The sequence below is a fragment of the Delphinus delphis genome, chromosome 10, assembly GCF_949987515.2.
Source record: "Delphinus delphis chromosome 10, mDelDel1.2, whole genome shotgun sequence".
NCBI classification, from domain to species: Eukaryota; Metazoa; Chordata; class Mammalia; order Artiodactyla; family Delphinidae; genus Delphinus; species Delphinus delphis.
The window spans coordinates 55510219-55524537 of record NC_082692.2 but is presented as its reverse complement, the minus strand read 5'-3'; the positions used below and the strand labels follow the sequence as shown (position 1 = coordinate 55524537).

Genomic DNA, 14319 nt, shown 5'->3' with positions numbered 1-14319 from the left:
AAGCACCAGCTGGTACCTCTTTGCAGTCGTTCTAAGTTCCTAGGGGGTGTCCCAGGCTCTGTTCTCTGCGAAGCCAACTCTGAGATAGAGATCAGCATGCAGAAGTTTCATTAGGGAGTGATCTCAGGGCCATCACGCCTGGAAGAGAAGGGAAAGCAGCAGGACCGGGCAAAGGGCTCAGCCAACCCCCACGGGGAGCTGTGAAGCTGGGTGGCCCTTCAGGGTTGTCTGGCCGAGCCCTGTATAGACCCATCATTGGATGCAGCCACTTCCCAGGAGGGGCATGTGATCCTGGGTGAGGTGACTCCTGCCAGCTAAGGGCTGTTCCTGTCCCTGGTGATTGCTGAGGGCTATCAGCCAGCATCACCCCGCAGCTCATTCCCTTCAGCCTTGAGGGGGCATCTGGGTGGCACAGTCAGAGTGTGCTGCAAGGGTTTCTCCTCCAAGCTTCTACATTCGAATCGCCCAAGTCTCTTCCCTTGGCTCCTCATCTAGGAGTCATCATCTCTGAATTACTTCTTGTGTGCTTTCTGCATTTTCCAACACCTGTTCCAGCAATTCCTTATACTAAACTCTCGCTGTTCCTATTTCCTGTCGGATGCACTTCCTCCACTGAGATGACACCTACACTGTGAGGGAAGGGATGGGGGTGGTGAGAAACCTGCACTTTGGGGCTGATTCTGTGTCCTATTGACCAGGTTACATATAACCTAGAAAAGTCAAGCTGGGAAATATCAGGATGATGTTTTGCTATCAGCTCATACATACTCCCAGGGTCATCTGTTGGTACCGAAGTCCGGAGTGAAATAACCAACATGTCCTATGCCCTCCACAGTCTGCCCTGCAGATAGGAACATGCCTGAACATTCTGAGCTCCTTCCAGCCTAGGCGTAACATATCGACTGCGTTTCTGACATAGTAATGCACTAGATGGCTCCCTCGTGATCTGAAAATGTAAACACAGTCACACCTGAGTGCCTAACTTCACGTAGTCGGGACTCAGACTCAGGGATCATTGGCTGAAACGCAGTCTAAATGGGTCCTGAAGGGGCGGGAATAAATCAATGATTTCTTTTTTTTTGGCCATGCTGCGCAGCATGCAGGATACTAGTTCCCCGACCAGAAGGCGAACCCGTGCCCCCAGCAGTGGAAGCACGGCATCTTAACCACTGGACCACCAGGGAATTCCCAATGATTTCTTCTTTCCATTTCAGGCTACACTAAATCTGATTTTCAGTAAGGCTAAAATGCTAGAGACCGAGACCAGCACATCCTAAACAGACCTGGCCAGTTCATCAAGGGTCCATCAGCACATTTATACGTAGTCACAGTGGTTTCGGGAGGCATGTCTGAACTATAACTCCCTGGCTCTCATCACCAGCATTAAGAAGTAATCAGAATACAGTTACTTCAGTCATCCAGAGCACATTTTATTAACACAGAAGGACCACGATTCAGCTTATTAATCTCACAGGGGGAGTTTAGACCCTGGTAAGCACCACTCATGTAGTATACTATGAACTTGATTATAAGGAGGAAGCAAAACACATCATTATTACCAAAAATTCTTCACTGAGAACAAGTCTCCCCCTCACCCCCCCAAAAATGTATTAAAGGCTTCACATCTAAAAATATGTTACAACATTTAACATTGACTCAAGTTTATTTTGTTAAATAAGCTTTAAAATATACTGTCTTCTCTCCTTCCCCTGATTCTCCAATTATGGGAGGAAGGCTTTTTCACTGTTTTTCTCCTTGACATCTATCCTCTTCTCTGTCCCCGAGCAGAACCGAGGGCTGAGCGAATGCTGAGGCCGTGACTATGACGCCTGCTCTGCAGCCCTCGAGTGCTGGCTCCGGAAGTGGTTCTCGCTGCTGGGGGGCCCCTCCTTTTGTAGCTTTGCCCTTCTGGTCTTTCCAGCAGTTTCAATCCAGGGATGCTGAAGGACCTGGTGGGCCGTGTAGCGCTTTTTGGGGTCTACCACCAGCAACCGGCTCACCAGATCTTTGGCAGCTGTTGGAATGACAGAAAGACGGAAAAATGAGAAGCATGCAGGTGGTTTGAAGTTTCCCTTCCCCATACAGGAAATAAGGACACAAACCTTCCTGTTAGCACCATGGCTGGATCAGAGAACTTTCTGCCACGGTGGAAACTTTCCATATCTGCGCTACCCTCTTGGGACTACTGAGCATTTGAAATATGGCTGGTGCGACTGATGAACTGAACTTTTTTTTTTTTTTGGCCGCACCGAGCCTCTTGCGGGATCTTAGCCCCCTGACCATGGATTGAACCCCGGGCCCTGGGAAGTGAGAGCACAGAGTCCTATCCACTGGACGACCAGGGAATTTCCTGAACTGAATTCTTATTGCATTTCCTTTTAATTAATTTACAGTTACATTCAAATAGCCACATGCAGCTAAGGGCTACCATGTTAGACATAGAGTCATGAGGTCAGGCCTGCAACTAACACCCATGGCGCCGCCCAGCTCAAGAGGACACATGGAAGCCACATAGTATATGTCTACATATTTTAAAATTTGTAAATCAAACTATCAAGTTGTTAAATAAAATATGTCCAATCTTCCTTCCTAAATTGATAAATATACCTCCAGATTGACAAAACTGAAAAACATGGGCAAAGAGATCTAAGTAGTAAATAATGCAAATTCAAAATGAATTTCATTTTTTGCTCAAGACCATGACTGATTCTAGAGAGATGTGGTGACAGCTGGTGGGTCAGGTGGCAGACGGGGAGGAGAAGAGATTTCTCCCTGGCTCGCTGGTTCTCCCAGGCCGGCTCCCTGAGCCTCTTAACCAATTACTTAAGAATACACGGGAGGGAATTCCCTGGCGGCCCAGTGGTTAGGACTCCGCGTTTCCACTGCAGCGGGGCACGGGTTCAATTCCTGGTTGGGGAACCAAGGTCCCTGCAAGCTGTGCAACACGGCCAAAAAAAAAAATACCTGATGTAATAAAGGCATGAATGTATATATATATATTTTAAAAAAAGAATGCATGGGGAAAAAGATATCCATGTTTATTTACCTTTATTGGGGGATGCCTCTTGTTCAAGGTCAGCTGTTCACCCACCAATTGCCCCGCTTCTATGGCCACTGTCCAGTCACCTCTTGAGCATGGAGACCACAGGATTTCTCCTACCCCACCCCGTTCAAACTGGGCAGATTCCGCCCACAATGTACCCCTTCCCCATTCATCCCAGCATCACTCCTTCAAGGTCCTCGGAGGACTCAGGGGGTAGAAGCCCAGGTTTAAACGGAATTCTCAGTCTCACATGCCTGTGTGTGGACAGTTGGACACCCCACCAATATGTCTGTGCTCCCCCTACGCCCCCCAAACAGCTGCTCCTTGGCAGCCTAGGGCACTGTGGGGAGGGGCTGGGAAAAGAGGTCTCACAAGCCTTGGAATTGGGCTTGGGCCATTTGTGCGGGAAATTCTGGGGTCCCGGTTAAGTGGTCTAGAAGGGGGAGCCTGGGCTCTGGCGGGGGGCACAGCCTCTTGTCCCCAGAGTCTCCTCACTTCTGGGGAGACATGTAACAAGAGCAGGCCCTCTAAGGCATGGGACTCAGGGCAGGGGCCACCATAACCAAATCTAAGTACAGTGTTGCATAGAACTTTCTAAAATGATTTTTAGTCCTTCAATTCCTAAATTGCCACTGCCTTGATCAGCTCAAGACCCTTACCCTACAGGCAGCAAGCTTCCCTCTGCCCACCTTAGTTAAGTGGAAAAAAATGAAGCTCTTCCCTTCCCGCAAGCCCGAGCCCCAGATGAGGAGGCAGAGCTGAGGACAAGGGCAGATGAATAACTTATCTTAGATGATGTGTTTAGGGGAAATTGGGGAAAAGTTATCACTCCTATTCTACTTTTTCAGCTAAAGACTCAAAACCCCCAGTGATCTAGTTCTCAATTTTACAAGGGCAGTGGGTAGTACATACAAATCAGTAGAAACAAGGGGGAAAATTCCACTTGAAAGGGCCAAAAAGGAGGAGGACCACACATGCTTCTGCTCCACTAAAAAGTACCTGAGACCTTCTCCCTCAACCTTCCAGAGCCCCTGTGCCCCAAGTATGCCCCCATAGGAGCCTGAGTATTCACAGGTGAAATAAGCATCTCCAGTCTGTCCAATTCCCAAATACTTCTGTATATGAGATGGCAGATGGCTTTTTTTTTTTTTTTTGGCTGCACTGCACGCCTGTGGGATCTTAGTTCCCCAACCGGGGATTGAACCTGGGCCCTCGGCAGAGAGAGCACCGAGTCCTAACCACTGGACTGCCAGGGAATTCCCTATGAGATGGCCTAGATCTTTCCAAATGAGGATTACACATTTCTGATATTTTTCAGTTTATTTTTCAGTTCCGAGGTTCTTTAATTGGCTTCAGGAAAAGTATTTGGTGACTACAACTGGTGGTGAGAATCTTTCGTTATATCTCAAAGCAAGTCGTGTTCGGAATGCTATGGAAATCTACACCAATCTAGCAGGAAATAAAGGATGAAGTACAAGATGCTGACAGCCCAGGTACCGTAGTGGGTTCTCTGGGTGGCGTTTTACACATCTGACCTGATCCCCGGAGGGGCTCCATCTCTCCATCCCCTTCCCTCCTGCCCGGGAAGCCCCAGGTCTCACCGTCAGAGATGTTGTCCCAGTAAGGAGCCAGGAACTCGAAGTGGCCCAGCTGGATGATGTTAAAGAGCTCATCCTGGTCCCTCTCTGGGCTACGGAATGGGGGGAAGCCGCACAGGAGGATGTAGAGGATAACGCCTGCGGCCCACATGTCCACCTCCAGCCCATAACCTGTGCAGTAGAGGCAGAGACACATTATCTCACCACTTTGGCTGCCATCTCTGTATCGAGGGGTCTCAAAAGCACACGTTCAGCCAACCAGACAACTCTGTGTATCCACCTAAATATCTCTACAGAGTCAGTGTGTTCAAAGTCTAACTCACCCCATCCCCATCTCCCAGAAGAGCTTACCTTTCCGACACCCTGTGTTAGTTGGTGCGAGCCCTACCATCCTGACTTCCCAGAGTTCACATAGACTATTTGCTTTCATTCCTCTCTTATCCAGCTCAGTAATGCCTCCATTAAAATGTCTATAGTCGCTCAGTACTCTCTTGTCCCACTGTCACTGTGTTACCACAGCTACTATGCTGGCCACACCGAGTCCAAACTCACTTGTGGGGAATCCAGACTCAACCTACCCATCCAACTGCAATTCCCTCTGCTCCACTGAGGCTGGTCTTCTCAATGTCTCTACCACCCAACCTCCATGCATAGTCTAGTCTCTGCATGTTGGCTTCCCTGATGCTTCTGCTGCTGGGACAAAATCTCTCCCTCCTCCCTACCCCCAGACCCACAACCCATCCAGAGCCTTCCCATCTTTAGCCATCATAGGGTGGCTAAACTGATTTCTCCTGGAGTGCCAGGATGGCTAAATAGGCATTCACATACTTGGAGGCATATAATAATAATAATAATGATTTCCTTGTATATCCTTTACAGAGTGTGTCACTAAAATAGCCCACTGGACCCTCATACAATATACAAGCCTGTAATAAATGTTATTCATTGGGTTTGAAATGGGACCTCCTTTTCCTTTAAATGCAAGGTTGGTAAAGGAAATTTTAAGCCAATTACCATAAGAACCGTTCCAATTGTCTCCATTAGAGGTAACCTTGGGTGAGTGGCCAAATGACCTTGCTTGCTTGCTTGCGTTCCCCACCCAATTCTCCACCATCTTCCATCTCACCGTCCTGCCAACACACGTGCATGCGTGCGCGCGCACGCACACACACACACACACACACACGCACATATACCACAATCCCTTCTCTGTAATAAGGGCAGTCCTTGTGAGGAAAAAGTGCTCATGCTTTGGTCAAGAAGACCTATTTCAAATATTTCCATTAACATCCAAGTACAAGCTTAGTGCCAACTCTCTGAGACTTTCCACTGCTCCATGCTGAAAAATGTAAAATTTAAATATTAAAAGTTAAACCTTGGTTAGTAAGTGAGCTGGAGTCCCCCAGAGCAATGTGTAACCCTTACCTTTCTCAGAAAGAATTTCAGGAGCTACATAAGTCGGAGTCCCACACACAGTAAATATAGGTCTCACCACATGCTTTGCAAGACCAAAATCAGCCAGTTTCAAGGTGGTAGATTTGTCCTCATTTCGCTGAACCTGTAAGAAATCAAAATCCCCAAACCACCAAAATTGTGATGAGAACAAAGAAGGAAAACTAACAGGACAACAACCGTGCAAGTTCAGGATAAGCAAACAATAAAACACAGGAGCTTATAGATTGACCCAACACTGACAAATCCAACTGGATCTCAGTGACACGTGCTCACTAAAGAACCAATGAGTTAGATTTTCTCTGCCGTCCAATATGGTAGCACCATATTGCCACAGATGGCTATTTATTTTAAATTAATTAAATTAAAATCTAATAAAATTAGAAATTCAGTTTCTCAGATCCACTAGCCACATTTCAAGTGTTCAATAACCATCCATGGCTAAGGGCTATTATATTGGATCGTGCAAGTCTATAACATTTCCATCAGTAGAGAAGAATCCACTGGGCAGCACTGAATTAGAACAAGGATCAATGATATTTTTGAGCACAGACTAGCTTTAATGAGAATTAGAAAATGCCTGTGGATAATGTAAAGTCGGAGCAGAGGAAAAAAAGAAAGGAAAAAGAAGTGGGAATTGTAATGAAAAAGTAGACAAATAAGCAGTGGAGGCTAAAATTATATGGTTTACCTAGCAAACGCTTCTGTCGTGCTTCTTCTTCTTCTTTTTTTTTTTTTGTGGTACGCGGGCCTCTCACTGTTGTGGCCTTTCCCATTGCGGAGCACAGGCTCCGGACACGCAGGCTCAGCGGCCATGGCTCACGGGCCTAGCCGCTCCGCAGCATGTGGGATCTTCCCGGACCGGGGCACGAACTCGTGTCCCCTGCATCGGCAGGCGGACTCTCAACCACCGCGCCACCAGGGAAGCCCTGTCGTGCTTCTCTGATGCCAGGCGCTGTTTATAACATCTTACAAAATATTAATTCATTTAATCGTCATTGCAGTCCTGTAAGGCCATGCACATTCCCATTTTACAGATAAGGAAATGGAGGCACAGTTACATAGTAAATGGTGACCTGGAGTTTGAACCCTGACACTTGGGCTTTAGAGTCTGTGCTTGTAACTGGGGTATGATGCCGAATCTTCCAGCAAAGGGTTATTTCTGTTTCAGGAGGCTGAGGAGGTCTCATCCAAAGGCCCCCAAAGAATTGGAAGCAGGTGGACCAGAGGCAAACCTCCACCATCAGGGGGCACAGCCAGCCATTCTCGACCCTGAGTTTTACCATGTTGTTACAAAAAGGGCTTTTGCAGTAAATCCCTCAGGCTGTGCTGGGCCCAGGAGTGATCCCTCTTGGGAGAGAGATGGCCGTGTCCCTGGGAGCATTTCTGCTGTGTGGCCAAGACCTCCAGAGCATCTGCTGGGCTGTCTGGGTTTCAAGATTAAACTAATAAATATCATAATTTTACCCTCCACAATAGTTCACCTCTGCAGAGCAGGACTGACTTCACGCAAAATAGGAAGTATTGATACAGAAAGTCAGCCTTGCTATCTTCCTCCTCCCCTTTCAGGATCTCCTCATCCAAACCGAGGGCCTCCTTCCCAGGCATGGCCCTGGTCCATCCTCTGCTGTCAAGGCTCCATCCTCCTCCCCTGCTTTACCGGGCCCGCATCTCATGGTAGAAGCTGATGGCTCAGGCCAAATTGAGCTGAGTGGCTAATTTCAGCGCTATGGGAAACTCACTGGGATTAGCCTGGGTGATCTCATCCAAGTGTGACTCAATGGAGCCACCAGGGCTACAGGAGAAATTATCAACCTGTCTGCAGGTGCACGCCCTTGCATCCTCACTGGAACGGGGGCCAAGGTTCCCAATGCACCGACCAGCACTTGGGGGGCTGGAGGGCATTAGGCAGGGCTCTGGTTCTCCCTGTGCTGCATCAGACCCACACCCGAAAATGCAGGGTGGGCAGCCACTCCCCGATCTCCTCCGCCAAGGGTAAGTGCTCCAAACCTGCTTTGGTTCCTGCCAGAGTTTACATCTCTGTAAGCAGAATGTGTCTTAACTACTGAGCCCAAGTCACTGCCAGGCAATCTAATCAATATCTTCATAATTAACCTAACCTAATGGAAATCATAGATGTAAAACTAAAACACACTTCTGCTTTGGTCTGTGTATCGAGACAGACAGAGCCCTAAAGGAGACTGGAGAGGTAATTATTAGAATAATTTACACTAGAAAATCTACTTTGGAAGGCAAGGACAAAAAAAAAATGTGTGCTGCCTTAAGTTTCCAGATGGACCATCTACATGAGTCCCATTTGCTGGGTGACTGCTGAAAAAATCTGTCCCTCACAAATATTTGTAAATATTCCCAACCAAATGATCAGTATTAAAAGCATTTGGCTGATTGAATACACCAAAATAAACTATGAATCCCTATGCAAAATGACGAGCATTTCCTTCCTCAAACCCCCCATCCCCCCAACCCCTGATTCCAAAACCCGAGTCCACTGAGTCAGGAGCAGATGAAACATGATGGAGACTTGGCCTTTTAGCTATTTTGAAGTTTTTCATGATATTTATTTTGAAAATGTATTATGTTAAATGTCCAGATGCTGATGGATACATTTTCTTTTTTCTTTTTTTTTTTTTTTTTGCGGTACGCGGGCCTCTCTGCTGTGGCCTCTCCCGTTGCGGAGCACGGGCTCCAGACGCGCAGGCTCAGCGGCCATGGCTCACAGGCCCAGCCGCTCCGCGGCATGTGGGATCTTCCCAGACCGGGGCACGAACCCGTGTCCCCTGCATCGGCAGGCGGACTCTCAACCACTGCGCCACCAGGAAAGCCCAGGATACATTTTCAAATACCAAATCTGTTTTTAAAAATTATTTTATGGCCTTCCTGAAATAATATTACACTGCTTCTTGTCTCCATAGCTTTTCTCTTTGAGTCTCAGGATGATGAGACCCATAGCAGAACCCAAGGGTGGTTAGGATCCACAGAGTCATTTGTTCCTTCCAGAAAGTGAGAATGTTCTGTGTTTTTAATTCTTCTGTCTCCAGCCTCTGCTGTCAGGAGTTATGTAACATTTTTAAAAATTTATTTTATCTTTTAATTTATTTTATGTATTTGGTTGTGCCAGATCTTAGTTGCAACAGGCGGGCTCCTTAGTTGCATCATGTGTGCTCCATAGTTGCAGCAGGTGGGCTCCTTAGTTGTGGCATGTGAACTCTTAGTTGCGGCCTGCATGTGGGATCGAGCTCCCCAAGCAGGGATCGAACCCAGGCCCCCTGAATTGGGAGTGTGGAGTCCTAACCACTGCACCACCAGGGAAGTCCCGGGTTTTATGTAACATTTTTCAGAGCTGTCAGTGTGACTTGAGACTTATTTACTTCGCCTACACGAGCAGCTTAACTACATCTAGGGTCACACACTGACAGTGTGAATTTTCTTTTTGTTTTTTTTGGTTTTTTGTTTTCCAACAGGCACCTCACATTCTTGGCTTCGAAACAGTTCTTATCTTAATCCTTGAATTCAAATGACTGACATCCTCCTGGAATAACTCTTCCTTCTGGTATTTGTGCAACTTTTTTTTTTTAATTTAAGTATAGTTGATGGACAATGTTGTGTTAGATTCTGGTGTACAGCAAAGTGATTCAGTTGTGTATATATATATATATATACATATATATATATGTATATATATTCTTTTTCATATTCTTTTCCATTATAGTTCATTGCAAGATACTGCATATAGTTCCCTGTGTAGGACCTTGTTGGTTGTCTGTTTTATATATATTAGTGTGTATCTGTTAATCCCAAACTCCTAATTTATCCCTCCCCCCACCCTTTCCCCTTTGGTAACCATAAGTTTGTTTTCTAAGTCTGTGAGTCTGTTTCTGTTTTATAAATAAGTCCATTTGTATCATATTTTTGATTCTGCATGTAAGTGATATCATATGATATTTGTCTTTCTCTGTCTGAATTTCTTCACTTAGCATGATCATCTCTAGGTCCGTCCATGTTGCTGCAAATGGCATTATTTCAGCCTTTTTTTTATGGCTGAGTAATATTCCATTTTATATATGTACCACATCATCTTTATCCATTCATCTGTCAATGGCCATTTGGGTTGCTTCTTGGCTACTGTAAATAGTGCTGCTATGAACTTTGGGGTGCACGTATCTTTTCAAATTAGAGAATTCATCTTTCCTGGATCTACACCCAGGAGTGGGATTGCTGGATCATATGGTAGTTCTATTTTTAGTTTTTTAAGGAACCTCCATACGGTTCTCCATAGTGGCTGCACCAATTTACATTGTGTGGAACTTGTGAAACCATCAAAGTCTCCACCCAAACAGGAAACTTGTCTACAACATCTTCCCACCAGACTATCATTCACCTCTGGTTGAAATCTCAAGATGGAAAAGATCCCATAGTTTCACATGGCAGACCATCCAGATCATAGTCAGATTAACTTGTGAGTAGGTTCACCCCACGTTGATCCAGAATTCCACCTCCACCCCTTTTTTCTAAATCTGCCCTCTGGGAAGGACACACCACTGCCAAAGATGGGCAACAAGTACCAGGATTCCCCCCAGGGTGCTTCTGGTTTCTCTAACAGGCTCCCAGGTGGTACCAATGCTGCTTCTCTAAGTTCACATCCGAGAATCCTCAAGCTTATCCTTATAGGATCAGGTCTCCTGACCCATCATCCCCTTCTCGCTCCTCCCTACGCTAAGTACAGCTCTTGAACCAGCAGACAAGCATCACTTGTGAGCTTGATGGAGACCTCAGGCTACCCAGGATCCACTGAACAGAACTGCATCTCTGTGAGACCCCAGGGCGATTCTTGTGCACTGTAAAGTTCTAGATAATCCCTATTTAATTGACGCCTCTTTTAACAAAGAATGCCCAGAAATGAACACCATATACCACGTATGATTTGAACAAATCAGTGAGCCTCGGTACCCTCAGCTGACTAGGCACTGGGTGGCCATCAAGGCAAAGACCCCACTAAATGACCCACTTCGACGCCACAGCCCCAGTGCACACATCTGACCTTGTCCTCACCCCACATCTCCGTGTCTCTAGCTACAGGTTTATCTAAATTCACTGCTCTGGGTCACATTCCTTCTGGGGCTCGTTTTCAATTGCCCTCTAACTGAAAGGGTGTTAGAGATTAATTTACATGGTACTTTAATGACTCTTGGTCCATCTGCATCCATCATCCCTTTTTCTAGCCACACCAAAGTACCCTGCTTTGAATCCAGACAATCTACATTTACATAAGCAGCCAGATCACATCTGGACAGTCTCAAAGCTTCAAAAGGAATCTTTCCTTTTCTGAGCCATTAACAGCCTCCTCTCCTTCAAGGGCACATCAATTTAAATGTGATCTTTCAATGATCATCTCTGAACAGCAGATGGAAGCAGAGTACAGACCAAACAGCAAGCGGCTGGCTCCCCCTAAGAAAAGGGGTAGAGCTTATTTATCTTTGTCATCTTCTTACTTGATCCTTCATACTTCCTCTGGCCTTCTCCCTCCAAGTTTCCATTTCCAACTGGCCATGAGGACGGAAATGATCTTAGAAACCAATTCACATGGAAATGCCAATGCCTAAAATCAATTCACATTTCAACAGCAAAAGATAGCGTAATACAAAGAATGACTGAAAAAATCAGTGGGGACAAAGTTTTCCCGGGACCTGTCACATTACTGGCCTGTGACATGCCTTTGGTGTCTACACATCATCACCTCTCTGGCTCCTGTTTGCTTAGGGCCCAGTCAACACCACACAGCACATTCCAACCTCTCCAAGGGAGCACATGCTGGCAGAAGAAGCAATTAACACTGATATTTCTTCAAGCTGGAAATTCTCATAATGAAAATTTTCTTTGCAAGATTTCAGGAGTCTAAATAGCCCTAAGGGAAGAGGAGCACTAGCATCTTATCAGGAAATGTGATCACTAGAAATAGATAAGCTCAGTAATACAGGCCTAAAATTTTAATCTAGGGCCCAATTATCAGATATAAATATTTCTGCTGGTGAAAACAACATGGTAAGCTTGCTAGATCCATTAAGAGCTCCTAGCACATTCTGGAAGTCTCTAAAAGCAGCCACACTCAGCCATGTAATCAAAAGTTAGTTCTAACATCATCAGTCTCCTAAGTTTAGCAAAGTATTGATACAGACAGTAGCCATCCATTAAAGGAAGAAACAATTATTTTGATAATACAGAAGTCAGCACAAGAGCGGAACACTAAATTAAAGTCAACTAAAGAACATTAATTGATGGACAGTAGTCACCATGGTGATATTTACTAATATTAACTCTCAGAAGACCAGCCGAGTTTGCAACATAATTATCCTAACAACAGGTTTAGAGATGACACCTTTCTAAACTCAGACAATGAGTCTATTGTCAAATCCAACACTCCCCAGATCTTTGTCTGAAAAACCACAAAGAACTTATGTTGGGTAGCATTTAAAGTCTGACATAACAATATATTCAACTTTACTCATCTGGAAAAAGGACAGACACGATTTAGAAATGTGACAGGCCCACTCAGTCTGAAAAACACCAGCTGACAGATTATCCACAAGACAGAAAAGATGTTACCCTATGCCACCAAAGGTGGCTCAGATCTGTAGCTTTTTGCAGCTTCTGAAGGAGACTTGCCACCACGAAAGAAAGTTTTTATTTAAAAAAACAAAAAGTAGGCTTTCTTGCTTGGTGCTTTGTGACCACCTAGAGGGGTGGGATAGGGAGGGTGGGAGGGAGACGCAAGAGGGAGGGGATATGGGGATATATGTATACATATAGCTGATTCACTTTGTTATAAAGCAGAAACTAACACAACATTGTAAAGCAATTAAACTCCAATAAAGATGTAAAAAAAAAGATACAATAAAAAAGTGGAAAAAAATGTAAAAAAAAGTAAAAAAAAAGTCAAAAAAATGTAAAAAAATGATACAATAAAAAAAGTGATTTCTTTAAAATCAGAAAAAAAGGGTTGAAATATCAATTACAATTAACACCAATAAACAATTCATGTATTAGACTGAAAAATTATAGCTCCGCTGCAGTTTTTGCTCTCTCTCAGGACACACACACACACACACACACACTTCACTGCCTTTAAGGGCACTAAAACACATATGAACTGACATTTAAATCCATGAAGGTGTTGCCAAATGACTTCTCAGAGGCAGCTAGCTTGTCCACACTAAATGTATTCCTTGCAATCTTTTATTTCCTGAAGCAAATCTCTACGTGCCACCTGCAAGTGCTGACTTTCTCCATTTTAAAAACTGCTGACAAGTCAATCCCTTAACACAAGTGAGAGTCTCTATTGCCCAAGAGATGGGCCAGCTCGACAGATTGGTTCCAGGACCTTGTGGAGAAAATGCAAGCTCAGATGACTGTCCCCAAAAGAAAACGATCCTATAGGGTAAAGGATCTCACTCCACATCCTTGAGAACATGTATCACTGTTCCGATGCTTTATTAAGCACAGGCCCAAAGTGTTCTGTTCATGGGACCCACCCAGGCCTCTAGTCAGAATTCCTCCTGCTTACACAATTTGGTGAAAACATCAGAGGATCTGTAAAGAACACTGCTCTGTCATGATTCCAAAGTGCCATTGTAAACAGGGTCCGGCACATCACACATGGGGAAAACTTGGGCTCAGACCCAAAAGACAGAAACAAAAAGCAAGTGAAAAAAGGATGAGAACACTTAGCTCATGCAAAAATGGAATTCTTGGGCTTCCCTGGTGGCACAGTGGCTAAGAATCTGCCTGCCAACGCAGGGGATAAGGGTTCGAGCCCTGGTCCGAGAAGATCCCACATGCCGTGGAGCAACTAAGCCTGTGCTCCACAACTACCGAGCCTGCACTCTAGAGCCCGTGAGCTACAACCACTGGGCCCGAGTGCCACAACTACTGAAGCCTGAGCGCCTAGAGCTCGTGCTCCACAGCAAGAGAAGCCACCACAACGAGAAGCCTGTGCACCACAGTGAAGAGTAGCCCCCGCTTGCCGCAACTAGAGAAAAGCCTACGTGCAGCAACAAAGACCCAACACAGCCAAAAATAAAATAAATAAATTAAAAAAAATTGTTTTAAAATATGATTTAAAAATGGAATTCTTAGGGAATTCCCTGGTGGTCCAGTGCTTAGGACTCGGCACTTTCACGGCCGTGGGCCTGGGTTCAGTCCCTGGTCGGG

General features: G+C 45.4%; 1 protein-coding gene across 1 annotated transcript in view; it reads right to left on the bottom strand.

Moving 5' to 3' along the window:
- Window positions 1-1424: 1424 nt before the first annotated feature.
- DCLK3 (doublecortin like kinase 3) overlaps window positions 1425-14319 on the bottom strand; it is a 47031-nt gene continuing 34136 nt past the window's right edge. The window contains exons 6-8 of the mRNA XM_069541074.1: window positions 6067-6199; window positions 4645-4812; window positions 1425-2014 (exon numbers count right to left, since the gene is read on the bottom strand). Coding sequence (XP_069397175.1) covers window positions 1821-2014; window positions 4645-4812; window positions 6067-6199 — 495 coding nt within the window. The 3' untranslated portion in view covers window positions 1425-1820. The remainder of the gene's footprint in view (window positions 2015-4644; window positions 4813-6066; window positions 6200-14319) is intronic.